This window comes from Tauraco erythrolophus, chromosome 23 (genome assembly GCF_009769465.1).
Source record: "Tauraco erythrolophus isolate bTauEry1 chromosome 23, bTauEry1.pri, whole genome shotgun sequence".
NCBI classification, from domain to species: Eukaryota; Metazoa; Chordata; class Aves; order Musophagiformes; family Musophagidae; genus Tauraco; species Tauraco erythrolophus.
The window spans coordinates 1575680-1603567 of record NC_141487.1 but is presented as its reverse complement, the minus strand read 5'-3'; the positions used below and the strand labels follow the sequence as shown (position 1 = coordinate 1603567).

The 27888-nt window shown below is 52.0% G+C and overlaps 2 protein-coding genes across 2 annotated transcripts; both read right to left on the bottom strand.

The window, feature by feature from the left end:
• Positions 1-1322: 1322 nt before the first annotated feature.
• Positions 1323-21805, bottom strand: DDI2 (DDI proteasomal shuttling factor 2). Its single transcript, XM_086625828.1, has 9 exons — positions 21656-21805; positions 16601-16730; positions 15056-15286; positions 12454-12580; positions 10506-10633; positions 9856-9984; positions 8960-9063; positions 7972-8161; positions 1323-3508 (listed from the first exon to the last, which is right to left on the bottom strand). The coding sequence occupies exons 1-9, from the start codon at positions 21791-21793 to the stop codon at positions 1620-1622; spliced, it is 3066 nt and encodes a 1021-aa protein (XP_086481954.1). The 5' UTR covers positions 21794-21805; the 3' UTR covers positions 1323-1619.
• A 1005-nt stretch (positions 21806-22810) lies between these two features.
• On the bottom strand, positions 22811-27685 carry DDOST (dolichyl-diphosphooligosaccharide--protein glycosyltransferase non-catalytic subunit). Its single transcript, XM_086625598.1, has 11 exons — positions 27544-27685; positions 26832-26942; positions 26481-26567; positions 25993-26096; positions 25030-25124; positions 24712-24805; positions 24151-24299; positions 23723-23870; positions 23481-23601; positions 23270-23376; positions 22811-23186 (listed from the first exon to the last, which is right to left on the bottom strand). The coding sequence occupies exons 1-11, from the start codon at positions 27683-27685 to the stop codon at positions 23037-23039; spliced, it is 1308 nt and encodes a 435-aa protein (XP_086481724.1). The 3' UTR covers positions 22811-23036.
• Positions 27686-27888: the final 203 nt, after the last annotated feature.

Below are 27888 nucleotides of genomic sequence, written 5' to 3'. Positions count from 1 at the left end.
TGTGTTGTTTTTCAATGTCACCCTGCATGAAAAAAAAAAGCCTAACGTACACGTAGGCAAATCTGCTAAGCAACAGGGAAAACAAAACACCAGGAACACAGGCCTGAGACAATGATAACAACAAAGGAAAGCCATGGACAAAACACGTTTCCAGCCGCTGCTGACCCAACGCTTCAGGTTTAGCTCAAAGCAGAAAGTTCAAGATGAACACTTGACACAAAGCCACTTCTGAGGTGGGACTATGTAAAAGTTCCTACTCCCAATTTGGTATCATGTTTCAGCCATGCTTTCCTCCCCCTTCCCCAGCCCCAACAGTGTTTTGGGGCTCTGCAAAAGCATCACAAAATAGTTCATCTCCCAAAATAAAAAGCATCTGGGAAAGGGCTTCCTACAGCACAGCCTCGGTGACTCCCCATCATGCAGGAGACTCACCAAGGACTTCCCAGAAGGCCACGATGGTTATAATGCAGAAGCCACGTCAGTGCGTTTGTTTCATAAACCCTATTTGGGGAGCCCTGGCTCTTCAGGAGGTATTAAATGAGTTCCCCACCAGCCGCCACCGGCTTTCCACGGTTTGCATTTCCACAGCCGAGAGGCTGAACATTCCCAACCATCCTGATAAACTAGTGCAAAGCAGATTTCTTCCTTCTTCCCATCACAGCCCGATCGGTGCACAGAGAACGCATCCACTAAAACAGTTCCTTCTTCCCCGGGCAGAGGATTAAAAGCCGTAACACATGGTTGGTTGTTAAAACAATTTCCATAAGGTTTTGCCTTAAAGTGGTTGAGCTTTTTCTTTTGTGTGGGGGAAGCAAGATGTGGGCAAGGGTAGAAAAAAAAATGTAAACCACTCCTTTTCCCTTCCCCCGCCCCATGTACAATTAACACCAGCACATCTTATCAAATAAGTCAAAACGTCTCTTAAGTTTTGGTAGCACCGAATTCTGCCCCTTCCCGTCTTCTATCCCCATGTTGTAAACTTGAACACACTGGCCCAAGAGCATAAAAGGGTTTGGCAAAAATAGGCATCGGCCTTCCCCGCGCACGCTTCCCAAAACCCCCTCCAGCCCTCGCTCCTCTCGCCAAGCGTTACGCATCCGTGGGCACCTACGTACCTGTAGTAGCTGCCGGAATAGTTCCATCAGCGTCGCAGATGGACGTTGGGGTGCAAAGCGCAGGAGAGCTCAAGGAAATCCACAAAGTCTGTTTGGCCGAGCGCCGGTTCGCGTCCGCGCCACACCGGGCTCGGCGTTACCTCCTGTCCTGCGCGCGCGCGGTCAATTCGCTTCACCATCTGCTTTGCGCCGGACAGGGCGGTGATCTGAATGGCTTCTGCTTTTTATTCGTAACATCGGAGCTTATTTTAAAGTTGTACATTGAAATAAAAACATTAATTTTTAATCCAGTATGCATAATTAAAAGCTATCCCGTCCACACAACGCCAGGACGTTTGCTTTCTTTTAAAAGGCCAAATCTAACGGGTGAAACAGAAGAGACAAGTTACTTTGGCTGCAAATAATTAAAAAATCTGGCTCAACATTCTGCTTGTACATTATGGTGGATAATTTAGATACGTCCTTTGAAAGAAAAGACACCCCGGTCAGCTCCCTCTTCCGTAGTTACGTAGGAACGACGATACTCTTGGCTAGCAAAATGAGAAGAGCGAGATCCGCGTTTCCATCCGCTTGTTCCAAGGCCTCCAGAGCTTCCCGCATGGTGAAACCAGCGCTGAGGATCCGCTCGATGTCAGCTGCAGGGAAAGCAGGCGGCGGAGAAGCCCCCGAGGTAAGTCCAGTATAGCCGGCTGGTGGGCTCAGCAGTGGTTCCTCACACCCAACCAACGGCCACGGACCTTCAGGAGCAGAACTGCTGCTCCTCCCAGGTGCTCCTGTGAACAGGCTCCGAGCATCTTGTGGTGCACCTTCATCCAAAGCAGGTTTAGAGGAAAGGTTTTGCTCCAAAGTCGGACTAGTCAAACCCTGGTAACCTTCTGCCAAAACCTCTGCCTGCTCAGCACTCTGTTGCTGGTCAGATGTCGCTGCAGAACTCACCACGACCAAATCCCTCTTACCTGAAAACTTCTGAATCTCTACAGCACCTTCTCTGGGAGCTGACTGCATGTGCCTGACAGACCCGGTGCTGATGTTTTCTGTGCCAGAATCACAAGGCTGTTTCTCCTCTGCTCTTCCACCGTCAGGCCTCACCTCGCAGAAGGAACAACTCTGTTCCTGGCTGGCTGGATCTGAGCCTTTCTGCTCGCTGTCAGAAAGCCCCTTCTGTCGTGCTGCTGGATCTTGGTGAACCATTTCCAGCTGAGAGACTTCTTCAGATGCAAGGATTTTACATTCTCCTTTCCGACTGATAATCAAGAGTTTGTGCAGCTCTTTCAAGGCTGATGCTAGAGAGAAACATGGCTCTTCTGAAGGTCTTCCTGGATCCATGTCCAGCTGACAGATGCTGGAGGGGGAAGAGCTGTCTTCAACTGCCAAATTAGACAACTCATTATACTTTGCCGGAATTTCACTAGTGCGTTTAGACTGCGGGACATCACCGATGGAAAGCGGATCACTCCAGGAGGACGCCGACTTCAGTGACTCCACCTCCATAGAAAAAGTGTCTGAGTTCAGGTCAGATACACTTCTGCTCTCAGCCTGCCGCTTCTGCTCGCTTGCCGAGCTGTGCGCTTCAGCTGCAGACTGCTCCATTACATCTATTTCCATGAAGGCTTCCATACGCCTACAGCTATGGGAGGCTGACATTTGGATATTCCCTTTCACACAGGAAAGACCTGCTTTCTCCTGTCCATCTCCTCTCGTTTCCGTAGGAGGATTTTCAGGCTGGCTGGCTTCTTCCACGATGGGTTTCTCAATCCCACCAACAGGGCAAGGAGGTCCTGGGTCAGTTGTCTCAGTTTGCTTCTCCAGATGTTCCTTCTCTTGTTCTTTGCACGTCTGATGGTCTTTGGGAAGCTCGTGCTTTTGCTCCTGTTCTGAAGACACACACATATCTTTATTTCGCCCGTGCTTAGCAGCAGCGTCAGCCAAACTCTTTTCTTTCGTCACTTCCAAAGGATGCTCCTGACCACGGTCTTGTTCCTCAGCGTTACATTCCTTTAGACTGTCAGCAATAAATGTTTCTTTGAGTGTCTTCTGCGAAAGGCAAGCTGGATCACAACAGGTTACCTCCCCTGCCTGGGGAGAAGGGTCGTTGTTTGCCAAGGAAGCGTTGTTGGAAAGATGCTGTAATAAGAGAGGACGTTCTTTTTCCGGGGTTATCTGGCATTCTGTTGAAGATTCGAAGGACCTGATGGCTCTGGGATCAATGGGCTCTGCGAGGCTAGATTTGGATGAGCAAACTGAAGCAGGGGCAGAGACAGAACGATCAAGTAATTGATTTGTGGGATTACAGAGCTTGGGATTTAGTCCTGAAGACTGGACTGGATTTTGAAACCCATCAGAAGCTGGTAATGAGGGCATTTCCAGTGAGGTAGTTTCTTTGTCACTATTCTCTAACAGAAGACAGACAGAAAGAAGCAGTCAGGACACATGAGAACCAGTTTCCACCGTAGTAGTGAAAACTTATAAACCGATGGCTACAAATACCTGGTCTGTGGCCCACTCCAGCTGCAGTAAACACACACTACATGCATCAAGGCTTCTGACGTTCTGTTTGGATTAGGAAACAAACACACCAAACTTGTGTTAGCGTTCAGAGCACACCGCATGCATGGTTATAGTCCTGCGACCTCGCAGCTCCCCTCCCGACTGTCCATCGGGACAGCGTACGAGCAGCAGGCGCCCCTCACCTTCCAGAAGGAGTTCTGCCTGAAATTTGTTACATCAAGTCAAAAACAACTCGGTTGGAGAACAATTTAAAGACTGTTCTGCACCGTCTACGCTGCAGAGTGGTCTGGGGGTGATACTTGATAAAATACACGCAGCACCAGGCACATGTCTAGCACTGCACTGGTTTGTTCTGTGTACAGCTGAAGATATTCAGGAGCCATGTTTCAGGGAAATGCGAAATAAGAGGGCATCACAGTTCTTGGACTGGGCTCCCAGCAGCTATTGCTTTGCGATGGCTAGTGGCATCACAGGGAGGAGAAGGTGAGCAAAGAGCTCGCCGCGAAAGAGAAGCGCAAAGATCTTGAGGTGAAAGGCAGAAATCCCCAAAAGGAACTGCTGCCCGAGGCTGAGGAGAGCAAAGCAAAGGAAGGGGCAGCTAGAAGTCAAACCCAGCTCACTGCTTCCTTCTCCACACGGAGAATGGATGAATTGCAGATCTCTATCAGCAGCACCAAACACCGGGTCTCGTTATCAGGACGGATTAAATAAGTTCACTTATCCTGCTGATAGTCTAATCTCGCTCATGTATCAGCTCTCATGCTCTCGTTAAATCTCCAACACGACCTTTGCTGTTCTTCCATTAAAGCCCTACTCTGTCCAGTGTCAGATATCGAAACAGCGATCCAGATTTGTGCTGCATCATTTGTTGCACCAGTTCCCTTTCCCTTTCCAAAGGCCTCCAAACTCAGTGGTCTTCAACACATGCCACTGTTTTACCTTTCTCTTTTTAGATACCCAGCTGTGCAGCTAACATGCTCACGTGTACAGCCAGGATTTCCTTTAAGTTCCACACCACGGAAGAAATTTGCCTTTTCCACCTCAGCTACTTGTCTCTTTTATTCTGTATTAAAGAAAACTGGTGCACTACGTGCTGCAATACCGCACCTCAGATCGATAAAACACAGCAGCCGCTGCAGAGGGCAATCCCTTCTGTTGGCTGCACATCTGCATCTGAATGCAGCTACAACTTGGCCAAGCTGCAGTATTAAAAAGCCAGAATTATCCTGCAGATTTTCAGACTGCTCAATTTCTCATAATGTTGGCAAAGAGCCTTGTGACACAGGATACGGATGAAAACCGGAGAGATCTTTTTCTGTTTCTATGCGGTAGGATTACGTTCACGCTCTCTGCTCCCAAGCCAATCATTGAATCATGGAATTATCCTTCAGAGATGAAGCAGAACTGTCTTTTGACTCAGTGGATTGGTAATAAGGGTCAGATTGGTCAAACACACCAGGGATTTGCAGTCATTTAGACAGCAGAGGTAGCTGGTATTCTGCCAAGCACTCCTCAGCGTCATCCTTCCGAGACCCATTGTCATCCTCCTCCTTCTACAAGGAGCTGAATCCCAGCCCCATCAAGGATATTGATCCAGCTAACACTGGGAACAAACTCTTCTCCACAAAGTGCACCACCAGGGATAAATTCCTCTCTACGGTAGGAAAAACCTGAGTTGCACGTGTGGTGGCAGTGCCTTTCTTACATCGAGGCTGTTGGATGAAAAGCTGTATATGGGGTAAACCACCTGAAGACGCCTCCTCCTAAAGCAACTGTAGTTTCGCTGCCACTTTTGTAAGTCCTCCATAACCAGTTTCCCAGTGGTGGTGGGAAACACTGCGTATTGGCAGAAAAAAGCGAGCGCTCGGACACAGACGTGGAGGATCTCCATCGCGGTAGAACAGACCGGGACGCCGCTCCCACCTCAACTGCCTCTCCGTAGGTGCTGAAACACCAGCGAGCCAGCTGACGGACGGCATGAGGCTCGCTGAAGTGGGCTTTGGGGGATTAAATGAAGCTCAGGAATAATCCAGGTGCATTCAAAATGAGAACTTTAATAGCCTACAGACGCACGCAGCGAGTTCTGCTGTACCATCTACCAGAAGGCAGCAAAAATTCCAGCTGTTACGAAAGAACACAGCCCTTGTGGGGAGCTGAGCCTCCTCGGTCCTGCATCAAGTTCTCTCCCTCTCCAGTTTCCTGTTCTTTCACTTGGTTTTCCTGGTACCATCTAGCAGCAGCTAATAGTTTTGGAAGAGAGGAAGAGGGTACACATTAATATTCCGACATCTTAGGATATTGTCAACAAATGCCTGTGGGCCAGAGGCTTGTAACATGTCTTAAGACTTACACGCGGTCAGTCTGAACGAGACCCACCTTAGTTTTGTGCCGTGGTGTTCTACAGGTGTTAAGTGAACACGCAAAATGGATTTCCTAGTCTCATAAATCTCTTAAATTCCTCTAGGGCTCAGCACCGATGGAGAACAGCAGACTGCTGATTAGTCCGAACAAAGCCACGTGGTCTTTACAACTCTTGCTACATAAGCAGCGTGGATTTAAGTCATTTTAGGCGCTTTTCATTTTAAAGCATTTGACTAAAATGCTTTTATTGTAAGGTTTATTTGACCCTTTCAGCGGAGAACCGAGTCCAGCCAACTATATGACTGCAAAGCCTCACCTGAATTGGAGAGAGATTGCAAAAAATCCAACCCAGGCTTCATCAGGCTCCAAGTTTTAACGGGAAAAGAACTAATATTTACATCCGTACTTTTTCTCTGCCAGGTTATGTGAAGAGGCAGGAGCCCAAACTCCCGAGTCCGACCTTTAGCTGTGTCAAAACGGGACAGGGGCAAGGTCAAATCTGTTTGTGTTTCTCTCTACTTCCTGCAAATTTAGTTAATAAGCTTTCAAACATGTAAACTATTTCTTGCTGATTCATTAAAGCCAGGCCTTCCTCTCGAGGTTCTTGCATCTCTGGGAAACTTACATTCTTGGAATGGAAGAAAATTGGTCAAAAGGACCAATAAATGCAGTCCCTTGCTCCCCTTAATGTAAACAACTTCGTTATTTGCCAGAAAGTCACTGATTGCTCTTTGGACAGAATCGGGCAGCAACTGGGAAGTGTTAAAGAAAAATCTCAGTGCATTATAACTGATCATTTATATATATATATAGTTAAATCTGGTTATCACACTTCAATTTTAAATAGCAGCATGCTAGTCTTAAAAAATTAACACTAAAAATGTTGAAGAAATCAACTTTATCAGCTTAAACACGACCTAGTGAAGAGTTTTGCGTGTGCGGGGGAAGCAGAACCTTACTGCGTGCTTTCAGCGGAAAAATTAGCAGTAAAACTCAAAAGGCTCCATAAAACACTTGCACATAAAACGTTATCTTTAAAAGTTTTGGTAAAGGCCGAAGGAATATATTTTGTGAGGTATTCACAGCTTCGCTGTAATAGTGGGGAAAAAAAAATAATGAAACAAAAGCCTATGCTGAACTTTTGGGAGGAATTAAACAGAAAATCTGAGCTTCAGACAGTTGGGCTCACAGCTCAGCTTTCAGCTATTTTGGCATCTCCACTTCACTAAATTTTGCAGCTCCCAAAATCTTCCACAGCCCAGTCAGTCTGCATTTGTGTAGCTTATCGATTCCAGAGGCGCAGGGAACAAAACTATGGGGAGGGTGAAAATTCTGTTTGCAGATCACATTTAAGGTTGATGATGTATATTAGGGAGTGAATTCAGCTGCTTCTTTGGAAATTCAGAGCAATAGTAATCTCAGGAAGAGAAGCAATTCAGCCTTCAAGGGCACAAGCACCATTCAAAGGAAAAAAATGCTGAAATAGTACTATTTCTAAAAATTCTCCAGAACTTTTGTCCAGAGATTTGTACTTACTGCTACAGCTCCTCTATTTTTATACGCTGCAGCTATGAAGAACAGGATTTGCAGAAGGCTCCACAAAGCTGTCCATGTGTGAGGCTGCTACAACATCAGCCAAGGGAACCACGTCCCTGACCAGGCACTACAACTCGACCCGGGTGAACGAGTTCCAGAAACAACCATTTCATCTCCACACCTTCCCAGGCCAAGAAACCAGAGCGGGTAGGAAGTTGCAAGGAGAGCACAAATTAAAGAGCGAGCACCCCCGAATGCCTCATGCAGGCAGATCTGCTGTACAGAAAGGCAGAGAGAAGTGCAGTTAGAGGCCACCAGCAAGAACAAAGCCCTTTTCTCTCCACCATTTACTCACTGACACTGTGTTAGACCATATCTCCTAAGAGGGACTGCTGACAGATATCCCGATACACGGCAAGAAAAAATATTTCAACTGGGCTCCTCCTGGTACCTGCTTCCTCTACGGACTTTTGTATTGCTTCTGCTAGTTCCTGGTCTGCAATCTCCTCCGGCCGCATGTCTTCCCGCCCGGCTCCGTAAGCCAGCCGGGCACACTCCGGGAGCTCGCCTTCCGGGAGGAAAGTGGTCTGCGAGCCAGTCGTGCCGATCACTAGTACATTCTTCTTGAGATCAATCGAGCACTGCGAAAGAGCAATGAGACATCAGGGGCCTGCGTAAGAGCCAGTCGATTCCCGGAGAAGGAGGAGAAAGGTTAAACAATCCATTTCATAGAATCATAGAATGGTTAGGGCTGGAAGGGACCTTCAAAGGTCATCTAGTCCAACCCCCCTGCAAGGAACAGGGATATCTCCAACTAGATCAGGTTGCTCAGGGCCTCGTCCAACCTGGCCTTGAGCGTCTCCAGGGATGCAGCATCCACCACCTCTCTGGGCAACCTGTTCCAGTGTTCTACAACTCTCATGGTAAAAAATTTATTCCTAATATCCAATCTGAATCTACCTCCCTCTATTTTAAAACCATTACCCCTTGTCCTATTACAACAGGCCCTCCTGAACAGCCTCTCCCCATCTTTCTTGTAGGCCCCCTTTTCCAATGGGAAATGTTCCCCCATTTCCAATGGGAACAGCTCAAGGAAGCGGGCCAAGCGCACCAGCTATAAGCAAAGGGCCCCGTCTGACTTGGTTTCTAATAAATCATTCAGTTAGAGAGCTCTGAGCATCTTTGATGAGAGCAAAACACTTCAGGGAGCAGCCAGACACCCCATAGCTGTCCCTGATGTATGTAATCATAGAGTGGTTTGGGTTGGAAGGGATCTCAAAGATCATCTAGTTCCAACTTCTTTCATAACTGGCTGGAAGATAATCCACCATCAACTCTTCCCCAGAAAAATCCTAGCACATTCACAGGCAAGGCATTTACGTTGCACTTAGTGCTTCACTGGGAAGAGCGAGTAACTGTTTCAAAAGAGGTTTTGATACCTGATGCCTCTTCAGCATATCCAGTCCCAGAAGCATGTCCATAGGCTGCTCTTCAAGGATTGAGAAGGAGCACGCCAGGAAATCCCCTTCAATCTGGACCTGAGCTGGAAAGCAAGGGAGAGAAGTCACCGCCTCGCGACGCTACAGCGCGACGAATCCACTTTCTGCTCTTCCATCGCCTGGGAAAGGTCTGCACAAACCTGCTGGGGAAATCTGACACCAGCGCTCTGACATAGTTTGGGTCACAGAAAGTCTGGCCCTGTGCAGACCTCGGGACTAGCAGGCCTGCCTCGGACTCAAGAAATTAATTCTTTTAAAAGCTGACCTGCTCTAGAGAGCCGTAAGTGTCGCTTATCCTGCCCTCCAAGCTACGGGAGCTGCGGACAGCTCGTTACAGCGTTAAGCCTGAAAAGCAGCAACAGTGAAGTGAATCGATTTTTCAGACAATAAGGACAATCTTCCCTCATCCAGAAAACCTGCACAAGAGCACCGACAGCCTTCTCTTCCCAAAGGAATACGAAATACTCCACAGTACTGAAATCCTTCCTGAAAACTCATGCTGCCCAACGGTCCCACCCCAAAGAGGAAAGATCCTGCCATTTCACATCAGTCCCGTTTTTTTTTTTTGCACCCAGAGTGAACACATCCTCTGAGCTGAGGACGTGTTCATCATCACCTCGCGGAAAAGCGTTACGGTAATTCCATTAAAAAAGCATTAAATGAGACAGAAGCCAGACTACTGTGTCCAAGACAGATGAACACACAGCACATGCTTTTATGTCACTCTGCAGGAGTTTCTAACAACACAGCACTAAACCAGACACTCCTCGCTGCCGGGATTGCGGGAAACGCAGTCGAACCGCCGCGGAAGCTGCCGGAAGAACGCCGGTACCTACCTAAGTGCACTCTGCCAATGATTTTCTGTGTCCCCACACCTTTAGCAATGCCGGCCCATCGCCGATCTACCAGCCTCATGATGTTGCACCTTTCAGCACAAGCTTGGCTCATGATGGTCATCTGGGCACCTACCAGCAAGAGAATTCAGGTGAAATCCTGATGGCTCATCACAAATTCTCTCCTGGAAGGGCTTAAGCTCTTGCACTCGGCAGCCGGGAAAGCAAACTGCATCAGGAAACCGCATTAGGGCACAAAGGCTTCCTGTGAATCCCACTGTAGAGCTGGAATAACCCCAAGTACTTCCCCTTTAAGGGGAAGCACAGCATTAAAGGCATTCGAAATCCCCTCCGTCTGTAAAATGAGATCAGATACACATGTGGCAGTGACCTTTCTGGCATGGCAGCCCCAGAAATCCTCACGGGAGCCTCGATCCGGGGCGTTCGAGCACCGACGCGCGCTGCTTCTCGCAACGATTCGCTCTGTTGGTCTTAAACAACGCCCAGGCTGCTCTCAGGTTTTAATTAGGTGCTTCAAAACCTTGTAATGCAGTGCTTTATTATGGAATTTTGGGGCAAAGCTTGTGGAGCGTTCACAGACTCTCAGCGAGGGAAGGGAGCGTGCAGAGGGGATGACAATGGGGGCAATTCACCTGAGTCAACAAAGGCTTTCACCGGATGTCCGTTGACTTTGCAGTTAATATAGAGCATCACCACCTGCCCGAAACTCTCGGGGGCCTCTTCCATTGCTATCGTCATATTTTCTTCAATGTTCTGTTGCCTGAATTCAACGGAGAAGAGAGAGAAAAAACAGACCTTCCGTCAGCCAGACCTTACAGTCCTCCCTCCGACCTACAAACCGACCCGGTAACCCCCCCGCTGCAGCTCACCTTACAAGCAGCACGTTTAAGCCACAGCGAAGGCTGCTTCGTTAGCTCAACACGGGCTTCTTAGGGGGTCGCTAGTAACGACCTTGGCTTAATCCAGAGACACCGAGTCGCTCCCCACAGCGACAACCTCTCACCACAGAGTGAACCCGGAGAACTCGCGAGCGAAAAACCTGCGTGTTTCTCAGTCACTCTAAAATAACGCGCTGAGGGCACACGATGATGATGGTGTTGCCAGTAGCTACAACTCTGGAATCCCACACAGCAGCTGAACATTAAAATCCCCCAATGTTTCCCTGGCATCTTTCCTTTTCCAGGCATCGGGAGGGAGGGAGCCGAGCAAAACCCCAGCGAGAACACCACCGTCAGCACAACCCCTCGCTGCAAATTCAAGCCTCCAGAAGAAACGCTCTTCAAGAAGCCCATCACGGCCCCTACTGTAACCTTGGAAGCCATGGGCTTCATTAGCGACTGCACCAAAATAGCTTTAACTACCAAAAACGAAAAAGGGCTTCCAGTTTTGATGCTGTTTCACTCTTCCTCCTCAGCAGAAGAAGGAGAAAAACTCCAAGCTCCTCTCTCATCCATCGTCTGTACCGTGGTAGCCTCCGCACAACAAGATGGGCAGAGACAGTTCCTTGGTGGGGGAGGAAATTGGCTACGGGCATCGGAGACCTGGCTCGCCCGGGGGCTAAAGCACCCTACTGCCAGTGTCCCCTGCTTCAGTGCTCCTGAAACAGAGCCACACATTGTCCTGTCTTTTAGTAGTTAAGCTCAAATCGGATATACAGCGGTTAATCTGGATGCCCAAACTGCTCCCCAACAGCTGCACAGCCTCGGGCACATCACTGCTACCTGTCCCCTCATCTGTGGAAGAAGGGAAGCGTTCCTGTGCCTCCGAGCCACGTTTTGCTATCTACAAATTTGTATTGTTGTGCACTGCTGAGCGTTTATCCGGCACCAACACCGTAAGAATGACTCTTACCACAAATGAGTTTTGGTTATGACCAACTATGAGCCTGTGTCACAAAGACATTTCTCTACTGGGAGGAAAAAAACCATCTGTCATGTTCCGACTCAAGGATTTATCACTGAATTTAAGGAATCCAGCCTCAGCCCAACGCAGTTACATTTGGAAGACAGCAAGAGGGAGCGAGCGCTGAGGCGCAGAGCGTACTTCTACAGAACGTCTCTCCTGACAGCAGCCATGTTCAGAGCCTGGGATCAGCCAGAGGCACAAAACAACCCAAAGGACACGAAACCAAACCACGAAGGCAGCTGGGAGAAATGGTGCCTCGTCGCTGCACAGAGAGCTCAGCTTGGAGAGTGACACGGGCCCAGCTCTCCAGTCCAATGTGTGCCCGAGACACCCAAGTGCCAACTCTCCAGAGGATCTTGGCGAAGCCCGTTCCACAAGTGCTCGTGTTTCAGAGCAGAGCGGCTTAGACAGCTCTGGGACATCACACGCACGGACAGCGGCGCTGCCACCTCATCATCTGTGCTCAACTGGAAACATCTAAAGGACGGGCTGTGCCTACATGTCCCCCATTCCCAACCTTCCCACGTGCAAAGGTGGCTCACAGCATTGCTCTGCAGGCATCTTTAGGTAGGATCTAAACACACTCCTTGGGAAAAAGCACCATGGATGGAAGCATCCTGTGGAAAAAAGCACCACGGAGACCTCCAAAGCCTGCAAGCGACTTTAGTTTGCTACCTTATGTCTTCTTCTATCTTGGCCTGGGCCTCGAGATCAAACGGGTCAGCTGAATAGAGTCGGATCCTCTCTTGCTCCCGCCGGGCTCGGTCTTGCTGTTGCTCCAGCAACACCCTGGTGAATTTCTCTGCAGTAACAAGGAGATACAGAAATACTTTTTACTGGAAATTACTCTTACGGATCGAGTTCTGGCACAGCAAACTCTTCCTTTTATGCCAGCACGCACTCAGGGCTGGGCTCAGCAGCACAAAAGGCTTCATCTGAAGGCAGCCTGGATGGACCTCAAAGGATCGGTGGCAAACTTGGGAACCTGCCGAGATGAAAAACAACTGGGCAGAGCTCCTTCTCCTTGTGCCTGCTACCCAAACTCAGCACAACCAAACCCCGTTTCCTCGTGCGTACATTTTTATATGGAAGAAAACAGGAAAAACGCAAAGATGACAATATTTAAAACAAAGAGCTGCCACTAAAACAGGAATCCATTCTCGTACTGCAGCAAGAAATGCCTCCACAATACTGCAAAAAAACCCCAACAGCTGCAAAACTAGCAGATAAATGAGATCCGGAGCAGAAATCAGGACTACAGAACGTGCGCAATTCAAACAAGTGCACGTGTATTCTGGAAAAGATTCAGAGATAGAAGCGAGATTCCAGAGCTCTTACACGAACAGCTTGCAAAATCTGTCATGTTTTACACTCAGCAATCCCCGGGAAAATAACAGCCGGCAGATCCAGCAAAGAGCAAAGGCAAAATCCCAAGACATAAAAAGGCTGACACCAAAACGTACCTTAAACCCGCGCAACACGGGCAAGGACAGAGACATGACAATCCCTGCAGCTGAACTCCTGCCACCGCAATCAGGAGGTCCTGGGCAGGCCACCTGCTCCACAGAGTTGAGCCGCACGTTTTAAGGACACAGTTTTTAGATCCCCACTTTTTGGATGGCCTCTGGCTATTTTTCACTACTTGGATATGAACACGTACATTCCCAAAAGGACTTGGCAATAAATTAAGTTCTGTAAACACAGAAGGTTGTGGGTTTGCTTCCAGAAACGCAGCTCCCATGAAGCAGCTCTCTGGCTCAAAGGCTGTTACATGTTCAGGAAGGCACTGGGTATATTTTTTATTTTTTATTTTTTTAAAAAATTAGGCTTCTGTATAGCAGGTGCCTTCTAAAGCGTCGCGGTGCATCCAGCACAGTCAGATGGCAGCTATTTATGTGTGTGTTTGGGCATCAGAGCTGGAGCTGAACTGAATCCGTGCCCAAATACCAGTACCAGCAGTACAGAACGATGGAGCATCCCCAGAACAAACCCCGCTGCCCTCTGACGGCCCACGGCAGCGATCTGGGACTGAAAACGCACACCTGAGTCAAAGTTTAACGGGCACAGCAAGGCAGATCAGGGGATGAGCCAGTTCTGGGCGTCTTGGGCTTAACCTCTCGTTTCCTCTGCCAACAGCGGCACATCTTCTCGAGGCGATGGGAAAAACCTCCCTCCTGTGCCACAGAGGCAGCGCTCACAAGAGGTGAGGAAAAGCTCCAAAGCGCGAAGGACGCGGTTTTAACTCTGGACATGAGCTCAAGCCAGAATTAAAAAATAAAACAGGCTGACAGTATCCATGCAAGTTCCTTTCTGCTTCCTTTGATCAAGAGAAATCACCAGGAAGTCGCTACGAAAGTGGAAAAAAAGTCTCCTGCTAGAAGTTCCTCCTCTTCTTTCATCTCCCCAAACTCAACAGGATTTATTTCCTAACTAAACGCCTGGCAGAGGTTTAGAAGCACATCTTCTGATGGCTGAAACACCGCTCTGCTTTCACACTGAAAGGCCACGAGAGTTCAAAGCTCTCGGCACACGAAGGACGAGGGACCAACATCAGTTACTCACCTGCAGAGGAAGTGAAGGACACGGTACCGTGCCCAAAATACGTGAAACTTAAACATTTCTGACTATTCCTATTGAAAAAGCTCCCTAAAGACACCATTTGCTTGTTCCTTTTCCTCTCCTGTTTTGACATCCGCTTCCGCAGCAGCTGATCGTTACGGACAGCGCTGGGTTTATAACGTACTGCTCTCTGCTGAGGTCTGGGCGGGCTCTGGGATGCAGCAAACGCAACCCCATCATTGGAAAACGCGCATTCGGAGAGTCTGAGCATCAAAATCCAGAGCTGAGCCACTTGTGTTCACCGAAATCCAACTTATCTGTGCATCCAGTACTTAAAGGGGCCTACAGGAAAGCTGGAGAGGGACTTTTTACAAGGGTGTGTAGTGACAGGACAAGGGGCAGTGGATTTAAACTGAAAGAGGGGAGATTTCAATGGGATGTAAGGAAGAAATTCTTCTCTCTGAGGGTGGTGAGGCACTGGCACAGGTTGCCCAGAGAAGTTGTAGCTGCTCCATCCCTGGCAGTGTTCAAGGCCAGGTTGGATGAGGCTTTGAGCAAACTGGTGTAGTGGAGGGTGTCCCTGCTCATGGACGGGGGCTGGAACTGGATGATCTTTGAGGTCCCTTCCAGCCCAAACCATTCTGTGATTCCATGATTCTATTAGAACCGAGCTCAAACGGACGTAAACCCCCTCCCGCCGACGGAAATCCCGACTCACCGAGGTCTCCGCTGAGCAACGCCTCCGCCAAGGGCGGGTTGCGCTCCTTCAGCAGGGACAGCTCATGGGGGTTCGCCAGCAACATCTCCCGCAGCAGCGCCGGGTTGTCCAAACCCTGCGGGAACGACGGCGCGTCGGGAGGCGACGGGCGCGGACGCTGCGCCGCCGGCAGATGCTGCTGAGCGGATGTCCCGGGAACGGCGATGCTGCTGAAATCGATCCTCGGCAGACCTGGAGGGAAAAGAGGTCAGAGACACGGCGGCGCTTCACCTTTACAATGCTGCTTGGGAAAAAAACACAGGGAAAAAAACCGCGGGCGCGGGATGAGCCGCTCTTAATGCCACGGCATTAGACCGGATTCTGCAAAGAGCAATTTGTGTCGGAAGCGCAGCGGCGCGCTCAGGTTACTGGGTTAGGAATGCTAGCACCCATTTGCGTAACTGGTCTAGACTGCTATCTGGCCCATTTACTATCCCCTGAAATGCACTTCCTGAATCACAGACTGGTTGTCTGCAGCTTTGCAGGCAGGAACGCCACACGGAGGGATCGCAGGGCGAAACCCTGTGTTCAGGAGGGCCAGTTGTGATAGGACAAGGGGTAATGGTTTTAAAATAGAGGGAGGTAGATTCAGGTTGGATATTAGGAAAAAATTTTTTACCATGAGAGTTGTAGAACAGTGGAACAGGTTGCCCAGAGAGGTGGTGGATGCTCCATCCCTGGAGACATTCAAGGCCAGGTTGGACGAGGCCCTGAGCAACCTGATCTAGTTGGAGATATCCCTGTTCCTTGCAGGGGGGTTGGACTAGATGACCTTTGAAGGTCCCTTCCAGCCCTAACCATTCTATGATTCTAAGGCACTTCTGAATCTCTCCGATGAAAAAAATGCAGGGAGAGGAGGGGGAAAAAAAAAAAAAAGTAACATTTCTGCAGACCTGCACTGCAGGTACCAATCCTCCAGCTGAGGCAGGAGGATGGAGACCTCGAGCAGCGCTCCCACGCTCTCAGCCGGCGGCACCTTCCTTCCCAGCGATATTTTATGACGGGGATTTGCTAGGAATGGCTGCAGAAGGCAGGATGGAGGAGCAGGGCTCCACTCAGACGTTATCAGAGGAGACTTCCGCGCGATTGCATAACCGGGGTTGTTAAGATGCGGCTTCTCCGAGTACCTGTCACAGCAGAGATTCGGAGCGCGCGTCGCAACGGCCTTTTAACGCGTCGGAGCTGCACAGGCCGCGCGTTACCGCGCCGTTACGCCGAGCCTTTACACAAACTGCTGTTCTGAACTGGCTACCCTGCTCGATTGCTCTGCATTTCCCCAAAAAGAAACACCATAAAGGTGTTTGTTTCCTCAGAATGCAAAAAACCCTTTAAACAAGAAGCCCTTTAGCCAATTTAAAAAGCCTCCTGCCCCATCCCGAGCCACCCTCCCTCCCAAGTGTTTTGCCTAAGCGAGGTGCTGAAGGAGACGAACGAGAGATGGAGCTGGCATTCCACAAACACCGAGATCGCTGGATGCCCAGAGCAACAGCACAAACCCTTTCTCACCTGGGAAGCGGATGGAGGGCCGCGGCTCTACAGCCTCCTTCTGTCGCAAAATCACCACGTCGCCGTCCTTCAAGCCATAGGAGGCCAAGGACCTGTTGTTGTCCGTGAGAGGCCGCTCCGCATAGACTATCTGTTCGTGGAGAGAGTGCAGTGAGAACCACCGCCGGGGACAAGGCAGGCTTCATCGTGCTTTTTTTAAATTTTATTTTCATTTTGGTTTTTTTTAGGAAAGCGATCCAACTAAATCCTCCAGACCCATGCCAAGCTCTGGCAGGGAAGGTGAGCAGTCCTCACCGCGGGCACGGGCAGGCCCTGCCGGAGCACCTCCACCCCGGGCACAGAAGGACCTCAACAAGTGGTTGGGCCACAACGCACGGTCCGTCTTACCGAAATCCTGCAGTGGTTTCTCGAAACGCAGCATCTCAGAGAAGAGCTGGTCTCTCTTAGTCAGGGGCCCAGATTTTTAACGGAAGTAAAGCCTTGCAGCAGGGCTGTTTGCCACACACCTCCAAAACCCAGCCTCTCCGCTGACACGAGTCACGGCCATCCTCTGCAGCGCTATCTCCCCCCAGCCAGCACCCACTGCCCCAGGACCGATTGCCTACACGCAGGCAGCGTCCATCAGGATGGATCCGTGGATGATCCAGGCCGATGTCTGTGATTTCTGCCTTTTCCCACAACACACTTCCCCAGAATAACCAGTTCTACAGGGACCTCAACGATTAGCTCCGTGATTTCCAGTCTACCTCAGTGATGCAACTCTGTCCAGACTCCGAAGACACCACTCCCGAGACAGCAGTTGGTCCATAGTGGGGAATTAACTCCTTTTGACCATAAAACACAAAGTCACATCGTTTTCTATTACAATAATCTGACCTAACGAGGGATCCACAGATCAAACATAAAAACATATCGAGATGAAAATGAATCATCACCAAGGGAACATTTCTGTTAACATTAGATCTGGAATACCCACAGATGTCCTAAATTACAGGGAAGGAAAAAACCTAAAACAAAGTGCTTTACAGGAATGAAAGTTCCCAGAAACGGTGTCTGCTAAACATTACGGTCTCTGTGCCTCCATCGGAGCGCGACGAGACCGGACGGATGGGTTCCACAGCCTCCCACCCCTGGCAGGAGTCCGAAGCGCGAAGCATCGGAGAACTCGGCCTAAACCCGCCGGGCGTACGACTGAGCTTCACGTTTGCCACCTCATTCAGCAAGACCCGCGTCTCTTCCAGCAACAACGGGCTTGGCACAGGTCGGGACTGGCAAAGCTGCGTGGGAGAAGCTTTCGCAGTCCATGCCTGGACGGGCTATGGCTCTACCTGATGTTATCTCAAGCAGTGAATCAAAAAAAAACCCAAAAAGAAAAACAACGACGACAACAACAACAAAAAAAAATTATAAAAAAAATCACAAAAAATATTTAAAATATCAAAAAAAGTAAAAAAAAAAAATCCAAATACTACACATCTTAAAGTCCCAAAGACGCTACAGACTTTCACTGCCTCCCTCCAGCACCTCAGAAATACGACACAGAATCCCACCACTGCACCCAAAGCGAAGATCCGTCGTCAGAGGCGATGCCGAGCCAGAAAAGCAAAATTACCAAGAACCACGTACGACAGCAATCGGAGCCGTCGGAATTAGAGAAACACACGCAAGTTCTCTCTCCTGAGACCCCCCTGCAGTGCTGCGTTCAGCTCTGGAGTCTCCAGCACAAGAAGGACACGGAGCTGCTGGAGCGGGTCCAGAGGAGTCCACGGAGATGATGGGAGGGCTGGAGCACCTCTGCTCTGGAGACAGGCTGAGAGAGTTGGGGCTGTTGAGCCTGGAGAAGAGAAGGCTCTGTGGAGACCTTCCAGCACCTCCCAGTATCTAAAGGGGCTACAGGAAAGCTGGAGAGGGGCTTTGGACAAGGGCGTGGAGTGACAGGACACGGGGCAATGGCTTTAAACTGAAAGAGGGGAGATTTCGATGGGATCTAAGGAAGAAATTCTTCCGTCTGAGGGTGGTAAAGCATTGGACCAGGTTGCCCAGAGAAGCTGTGGCTGCCCCATCCCTGGAAGTGTTCAAGGCCAGGTTGGATGAGGCTTTGGGCAACCTGGTGTAGTGGAGGGTGTCCCTGCCCATGGCAGGGGGGTTGGAACTGGATGATCTTGGAGGTCCCTTCCAACCCAAACCATTCTGTGATTCCATAACTCTAATTAGAAGCAAGCATGAGCTTCCGACCTTCTCGTTAACGACACGTGTAACACCCTCAGCGGTGCTGCACCAGCCTGGATCCCTTCCTGAGCAAACACTGGCCCGTCTACTCCGCTTGTTTGCAAGATGTTACTGGCACCATTAAGGTGAGCTTGGGATGGGCAGAGTCCCAGCGCATCCTCTCCCGTTTCCGGCCGCCTTCTGCCCAGCCTGACTGGGTAACACCAGCGGAAGCTGGTCAGAAACCCCAGCTGCACGTGCGAATCCTGAACAGCAGTTTCCCTGCACAGAGGCTCTGGAAGAGACCAGTTAATCAGTTTAGGTGAGGATTTACCTCTGCCATCTTGCTGGGATTGGATTTAGGAGCGTTCGGCCCCGACACCTCAGACAATGAACGAGGTGTCTGGCGCTCGCTCTACACCCAGGAGCGGCACGGCTTACCGCGCCATGGACCCATCTTGCTCCGCTGCTAAAACAAAATGGATTTAATTTTGCTGCGTTGGGATTTTCCGGTTTGCAGGATATTTTTGTAGGCTGGTCCGGCACCGGGCACAGACTCTGCTGGAGGTGACCTGGGCAGGGATGTAGGCACTGACATCGCACGATAGTTGGATTTTACGTGATGCCGTAGTGTAGAACCTCTTCGTGGAGCGAGAAACTCCAATCCGGAGCGCGAGATACCACCAACCACCAGAAATCAACCCGGACTCAGAACCTGTGAAACCTCCCTGCGCGGCAGCCACGGGCAGGACACACGCGGCGCGCAGAGACAGCAAAACAAAGGCAGTAACGGCGCTGCCGGAAGGACGCGGTTCTGCCGAGAGCCTCCCCGGCCCCTCTCCAGAAAAGTCGCCGCCTCGACGCGTGGAGGAAGCTGCAGGAGCAGAATTATTTCCCCTCTCCCCACCCAGCTCCTCTTATCACCACAGCCCGGCCCCGTTATCTCACACTGCCCTGCGACCACCAGCCCACGGAAACCTCACCGTCCCCTGCTCTCCTCCACCCAAAACTGCAGCACCCGGAATTAACTTCGCAAAATAGCAGAAAAATCCGACTGGGATTAACCCTCCTCCACCCTTACTATTAAATTTATCCTCTCTTTTGTGCCAACACGACAGCTCTAACGCAACGTATGCCTCGGTTACGGAAAAATGGCAATAAATCACCAAGTTGGGTAAACGTCGTATTTGCGGAGGATGGTTTGAGCCCGCAAAATCCTTCCACGCGATAAGCTGCTTTGCTGAAAACTTGTGTTTCTGTAACTTTCTCCCCACAAAGGTCCTCAAAAGACTTCACAAACGCTGGGCAGAAGCGGGAGGGAACAAAAAACACGGAAAAGAAGGAAGGGAGATGCTGCACGAAGGGCAGATGGGCGAGCAGAAGGAAGCAGAGGTGGCCATGAAGAGCGCAGCACGGAGCCCCGTTACCTGCGGCCGACACACCACAAAAACTCCACGGAAAAGAACTCTGGGCAAAACATCAGCAGAAAAATCCGTGACCCCTCGTTGTCCTAAAGCAGACCTGGAGCTGGCGGCTCACCATGACGCCAGGGGGACGATGCTGACCACGAGGAGTTTCTGCTCCACGCGCTCGGAGATAGCGAAGCCACCGAGCGCTCGCAGAGCCCCTCACGGAGAGATTGTCCCCGTTACTGGCCGCCAGTTTGGGTGCTTTGCTGGTGGCTGTGCCACGGACACGAGGGTTTGCTGGAGCGCAGCACACGGGAACCTTTCCATGAGGAGTTTTCTCACTTTCTACCAAAAATCAGGAGCTTTTCCTCTACAGGAAAATCCACCTCACCTCGATTTACCACCCTGCGAGCCGTTTCTCCCTCAAAACCAACCTTTCATCCCAAAACGAAAGGCTCGCCGAAGGCAGAGGTAAAGCAGAACGCCGCGGGCAAAGCGTGGGGAACCTGTCCGGCGAGGGAACGCGTCCGCCTCGAGGGCTGCTGGTTCAGCTGTTTTTCCGTCGCTGACTAATATTCGCTTGGCTGGAAAAATATTTTATTAATTTAGACTGGGAAAAGGCTCGGGAAGCAAAAGGAATCGCCACAAAACTCCACAAACTCCACCAGGTGCGGCCAGCGCCTCGAGAAAAAGACCCAACGCTGCCCTTGTCCGGCAACACGTCATCTCGCTGGGAGTGAAAAATGCAAAAAAAGCCAAATCCAACAAAAAGTGGGACTGAACCCAAACCAGTGAGCAAACCCCAGCCGGACGGGAGCCACCCCCGCACCGCAGCCTCGTGTTCTGGCACGCGAGCCCCGAATTCGGGCTGGAGGGGGATCATTCCTGCGGGAAAGCAGGCGGAGGAGCCGCTCGGTCCCCACACCTGCAGGAAAAAAAAAGGGGGAAACACCTCAATCCGCCTTTTCCGCCCCATACGCTGTGACAAATAAATCCTTTCCTGAATATTTCAGCCTCGCTCCCTCGGGTCGGAGCCCACTCCCTGGTTCCCGTCGCTCTCGCTCCAAACCCTTCCCCGTTTAAACATCAAATTCCTCCGAAAACCCGATAAAATCCCATTTTCTTCTCCTTCTCAGCTCCACCGCGGGACGAGACCGAGCCCTTCCCTGCGAGACACGGAGTCACCGGGGGCCCCGAGCCCTCTCCTGACGGGAAGAAGCGGATTTTGAGGGGAAAAGGACGCGTTTCTCCCCAAAACCCGAAAGGTCGGCGCGGGGAGGGATATATACCCCCCTCCCCCCCAAAATAACCCCCAAACTCCGGGATCCGCCGCGGCGGAGCCCCCCGCGGGGGACACGGCCGTTCCCGGCCCGGGGGACCCCAAGCCCGGGCGTGGGGGGGGCACAACCGGGGCCTCCCCCGGCGGGCAGGGCCTGACCTGGCTCTCGGCCGCCGGGATACCGGACTCCAGCTCGCAAAGAGCCCGGAAGTTCTGCAGTTCGAAGTCGGCGTCCACCTGGAGGGAGAAGGTGAGCTCGCTGCGGTCGCGGCGCAGGCAGAACACGGTGAGCAGCATGGCCGACCCGCCGCCTCCACCACCGGCCCCGGCCCCGCCGCCGCCGCCAAGCGCCGCCGCCGTCAGGCGCCGCCGCCGTCGCAAAGCGCCCGCCCCCGCCAGCTCAGGAGCCGGCCGTCAATCAGCGGCGCTCAGCCAATCAGCGGGCGTCTGGCGAGAGGGGCGGGCGCCCCCTTGTGGCTGCGGCGGCACGTGGGAGGGGGCGGAGCCCGGGGGTGCCGGCGCCCCGGGGTGGGTCCCTGTGCCCCGGGGGGGGTGTCCCTGCGCCCGGGAGAGGGGGGCTCCTGTGCCCGAAGGGGGTCCCTGTGCCCCAAACGCTCCCCCCATCCCCTTATTCCCTCCTGCATCCATCACCGGCCACCAGCACCTCCGACCGCCAGGCAGGGAGCACGGAAATCCCGGCGCCATCACCCCGTCTTCCATCCCGAAAGAGCCCCGGTGCCCCCCAAAAGCCCCTCGGCTCTGTCCCCGACCCATTCCCTCCCCTTCAGCTCCTCTGCCTCACCCCATTTTTCTTGGGATCACATTTTCCAGCTGCTTTCTCCTCCCCAGACCCCTCGGCGTGCCTTGTGGGGAGCTCCAAGGCCCCTGGGTGAGCCCTGAGGGGTGTCCCTGAACCCACCCCTTTGTTTTCTGGGGCACAGCAGGGCGTTCGGGGCGCCCCGTCTTCCTTGGTGTGGCTTTGGTGACTCCACGGACCCCCTGGTGTGTGTTTCGGTGCCTCCCCAGACCCCCTCGGGGTGCTCCTTGGGGTGCCCCAGGACCCCCCTTTGCCTTTCGGCGTGCTCCGGCTGCGGCACCATCCAACTGTTCCGCACAGAACCCGCTGAAGGGGTGAGGGTGACGCGGGGACACGGCCCCCAGGTGCCACCCGAGGCGCAGGGATGCGGCCACGAGCCCCAGGCGGTGAATTCACTTGGCTTTGACCCAGGAGAGGAACAAGACTTTATTTTGAAAACGGGCGTTCAGCTCCGAGCAAACTCATTCCAACGGCGGGATGAGCCCAACGGCGCCAGCTCAGCGAGGAACACCAGTGGCGTGGCAGTTCCACGTCTGCGGACACCGCTCCGGTGACAGATTTCTCCCCCCAAATTTTAATTTTCTTTCCTACGAATCCCCGCAATGTGTGAAAATAAAACGACCCAACGCAAATCCACAGCGTGTCTGGCACCTACCAGTCCTCACACGGTTATCTCGAGCGCTCCGTGGCGCCGGGGAAAAGGCTCTTCCTCCCACGGGGAGCTCAGTCGGATTTCTCCTTCTCCTTCATGTGCAGGAAGACGATGCTGAACATGAAGAGTCCAACCATCATGGAGAAGGCGCCGGCGTAGTAGGGGTACGCCGAGGGGATGAAACGTTCATACTGCGTGTGCTGGAGGGGACGCACGGACACCTGGGAGGGGAGGGAGCGGCTCGGTGAGTCCGGAACCGCCGGGCACCCTCTCATCCTGCACCACGAATTCCGACCGCGCTTACCTGGGTGGAGGAGTAGAGGTGGGTGTAACCCAACCTGTTATAATCCACTTTGAACTGGAACACTCCGTAGACGTCCGGCAGCTTGAACCGCACGCTGTATTTGCCGCCTGGGAAAAGAGCCGGCGGCGACGGTGAGGTGACGGGAGAAGCTGCGGAAGCCGAGCGGCAGAAACAGCTGCCCGGTGGGGCCAGGGCGGCGAGGGAAACCTACCGTTCCTCTTGAGGAAGGTCCGGATGAAGGGATCGATGCGGACGAATTCCAACTGAATATCGTCTCCGTCGAAGGGGACCCATTTGCCGTCAGAAAGTTTTTCGATCACGATGCTGTACTCCTGGAACGAACGAAGTTAACGAGCTGCACCTGGAAACGAACCTCGACCCCTTCCAAGCTCCCAATTGCCCAAATTCCCATTTTCAGCTCCCGCGCCGCAGGCTCCGAGCGGGCGGCCTTACCACGAGATCGGTGACGGTGTAGGCGTTGGGAGGCGCCAGTTCCCCGACGCGGTGGTGGGACACGGCTCCGACGCGCAACACTCCCTCCTCCTTGAACACCCAGCGGGACAAGGCGACGGCCAGCTCGTAATTCCCCGTCTGCGAGTACCTAGGGACAACGGGAGGCTGAGAAAGCACGGCAGCCCCGCCGAAAAACCCACCGCGTGCCAAAACCCAAACCATTACGAGATGTGGGAGTGACAAAAACGCCAGCCGGGATTGAAAGAGGGAATTACTTCCCAAAGCGCTTTGTTCCACAAGGCCAAAGGAACGCATCACGCCCGACTTAATTCAAGCTTCCTGAATATTTTTGCCTATTTCCCAGGATATTCTTCATCAAACAGCTCCCCAAATATTCTTGAGGCAGGGACTCCGGGAAGCCAACGTACCTCTTGGAGCCGGGAGTAGCTTTCTGCACAGCGGAATTGAAGAAGGCATCGCTGAAGAAATCCAAGGAGCCGCTGAAAACGACGCGGGCGTTGTTCCGGGCTTGCAGCCCCGCGATCAGGAGGGTGTTCTTCCCCACCGCGTGCGGGTACTGGAAAGAAACACGTTTGGAAGAGCGTTCAGCCAATTTTGGGATAATTAATGGAGTTATTCTCTGGTTGGCTGCAGGGTGGAACAGTCTGACTGTAGCTAAGAACCAAGAAGCTCAGAGTAACCAGTAACAGGATTCACAGCTTCTGCCTGCTCCGGCTGGAATGAAAGCAGGAGACAAGCTTTGAACTAGGCTGGCCTCTCTTCCAAAGCATCCCTCACGCTGGAACGTTTTCCCACCAGGAAAAAGCAAAGAGGAAGATTCCGAGGGCAATGTCGGAAAGCAAACGACAGCGTGACACTTTCAAAAAATCCAACAGGAGACTAAACACTCGAGGATTTTCCCAAGTTGCTGATATTTGAGGGACTTACATAATTATAGCCTAGAGGAGGAGAAAAGTAACGGAGCGTACCTGAGTAATAGGCTTGTCTGGGAAGAAGGAATAAGAGGTGGAAGAGCCGGTCAGGATGTCCAGCACCAGCGGGTTGTCGGGATCGGCCACCATCCTGGCAGGCAGAGGCACGGTGAGCAGCACGAAGACCCCCCCGAGCCCCCCACACCCAGAGGGATGCGCAGGCGCCGACTCAACCGCATGGACCCCCTCGCCCTTCGGGTAACCGCACCCGTGCAAGGAATTAAATATTTCCTCAGGATCCATAGTCCAACCTCCCTAATTTACGTGAAGAAACGTTGGTAAGCCAACAACTAAGCTGCTTTGGAGGTCACTTACCCAACTCCTCGGAAAAGGATGGGGTTCAGCGCCGCCTTCCCCACGATGGTGGGAGCCTTCAGGAGATTTTCCGTGTCCGCCACGATGAGCGTGTGCTGGGAGGGAACGAGAGACAGGCGTGAGGCGCTGCAGGGCCTGAGCTTCGTCAGGTTCTAACGGCACCGACAGCTGCTCTCATCCTTTGAAAGTTAAAAACTTGGTTTTTACAGACAATTCAAACGGAGCAGCTGTTGGATGAACGCTGCAGTTTCATTAAAAAGCAGGAAACCAGCGTTTTTTTGTTTAATTAAATTAATACTGATGCATGCGGAAACGTAAACCACTTTTCCACAAAAACTGCGACATCTACAGTGTTTTACTTCCCCACATTTAGCAACTTTCATCCTTAAACTAGGCCAACATCGATGTACTGCTTCAACAGTTTAATTTAAATAAAAATGAGCAGAATATATTTAGTTCAGATCTTAATATAGGTTTTCATTTTTAAGTACCAGATGACACTAGAGGGGAAAAAAAAAAAAATCATAGAAACGTGCACGTTTCTATACTGATCTCTGGGACTGAAAATCTCCCTTCCTGCATCCGAAGCGTCGCGCTCGGCGTCTGAGGCGCTTCGCCCGCAGGCGAAATTCTCCCCCCCGCACCCTTGGGAGTGGTTCAAAGCCACCGTTAACCGTGGTGTGACTGTCGGAGACATGGTGGCAACTGGAAACTGTCATCTGAAAGATCACACCTGGGGAATTCGGACAGATGGATTTGAGGGCAGAGACCCCAAACGAGCAGAGCTTTGTGGTGTTATGTCATGCTGTCAAGCAGAACTATTCATGACCTTCTTGGGAGGAGGGTGGGAGAGCAGAGAACAGATGGAGGAAAAGGGAAAACAAGGCCAGAAGATTCATCTCCAAACCTTTACACCTAAGATCTCACTAAAGAAACCCAAAATGTGCAGGCAAACCTGTTTACCTGGCCGGGGTCAGATATGTCATAGTTGTGATGGTCGATGACAGCTGTCCTTTCCTCATCAAACTCGATCCCACACTCACTGCCCAGCTCTCGCAGCGGGTCGCCTGGAAGGACAAATAGATTCTCTGTTATACAGCGTGTTCAGGACACGGCACCAGTCTCAGCACTCAAAATAAAAAGTAAATTTGGCTGAGAGTCACACGTTTGACACTCTACGAGCCAAGCTCTAAGGAGCAACACAACCTCTCCCAGCTAAATTCCCATTCAAAATGTAAAAAAAAGGCTACTTATCCCCCATTTTCTTACAGCACAAGCCTTGAGGTTGACAACAAGAAGCAAGAAACTGTGTTTTCTCACCTCTGTTTTTTACAGGAGCTCAGAAAAGGACGAATAAACCATTTGCTCACTGCGGAGCACAAGCAGTGCAGGTGCCTGTTACAAGAAGCGGCTGAACACGCCGATTTGCTCGGACGAACGTTTGCACTCACCAATGTCCGAGCTGGCGGCTACGAGGACGCTGCCACCACCATCGATGAAAGCGGTGATGGTCTCCACGTTGATGTTTCCACCAAAATCTGAAAGCACACACCAGAAATTCATGACTGGTCCTCAGAAATAATTCCACGGCAGAGTCGAACCACGGCAAACACCAAATAATTTTTATCATGGCTGAAAGAACCACTGTTAAAGGCCTGGAAGCATCTGCTTCCGGGTACAAGGCACAAAGGAGAACATTTAAAGAGCAAGATATAATTAAGATTCACAAAACAGTTGTAAATCTTCTTCCAGAAATACCACCAAGCTTCGAAAGCTCTTGAGTTTTCCCCTCTTCTATTTACCTTCTATGGACGGTGAGAAGATGATCAAGTTGTCGTACAGAAATTCTCCGTATTTTATCAGGGACAGGCCTGCATCATCTGCTGTCCGGAAAGTGAGATCAAAGCCCCTGTCTGCAGCCACAAGACAAAATCAACAACTTTTACTTTTCACAAAATCGACACATATAGCAGCAAAGCAGCATCGAGATCCTGAAGGGTTTTTTTTCCCCAATAAATTGCAGCACTTTGGAAAAAACGGCATGAGGGCTTTTGGGTTTGGTTTTATATGCCTCTGAATAGCCCCTTTGTCGCAAGGATGTGCTGTTGACACCCACCAAGTGGGGACCAGCACTGCAGGGGACACAAAATACAGGCACGGCTGGGGAAACAACCCCAGTCTCCTCCCTCAGCCCGACCAGGGTACCCCAAACACCCTCCTTTCCCCCAGGGGACCCCAATCTTCCCCCTCAGCCTGACCAGGAGACCCCAAGCACCCCCCTCTCCCCCAGGGGACCCCAGTCTCCTCCCTCAGCCCGACCATGGGACCCCAAGCACCCCCCTCGCCCCTAGTCTCCCCCTCAGCCCAACCATGGAACTCCAAACACCCCCCTCGCCCCCAGTCTCCCCCTGAGCCCGACCAGGGGACTCCAGCCGCCCCCCCCTCAGCCCCAGGGAACCCAAATCTCCTCCCTCAGCCCCGCGCGGAGGCCCCGGCCGCCTCCCCGAGGCCTACCCGCCAGGCTGCGGAAGAAGAGCGAGTGCGTGTCGCGCAGGTTCCCGTTCTCCAGCAGCACCAGGGTGCGGGGCCCGCCCTCAGCCCCGGCGGCCGCCGCCGCCGCCAGGAACCACCACAGGCAGAGCGCGCCCGCCGCCATCTCGCTCGCCGGCGCCAAGCTTCCCCGGAAGCGGGCGGGCACAGGCAGCCAATCAGCGCCGGGCACCGCGCCCACGCCTTCCAATCACCGGCAGACAGCTCCGCGCCACCGGCCAATCACAAGCACGGCGTCGTGACCCCGCCCCCCGCGCCGCCGCCGTCGCGGCGCTGAGGCGGGAGCGGGGCGGGGTAACATGGCGGCGG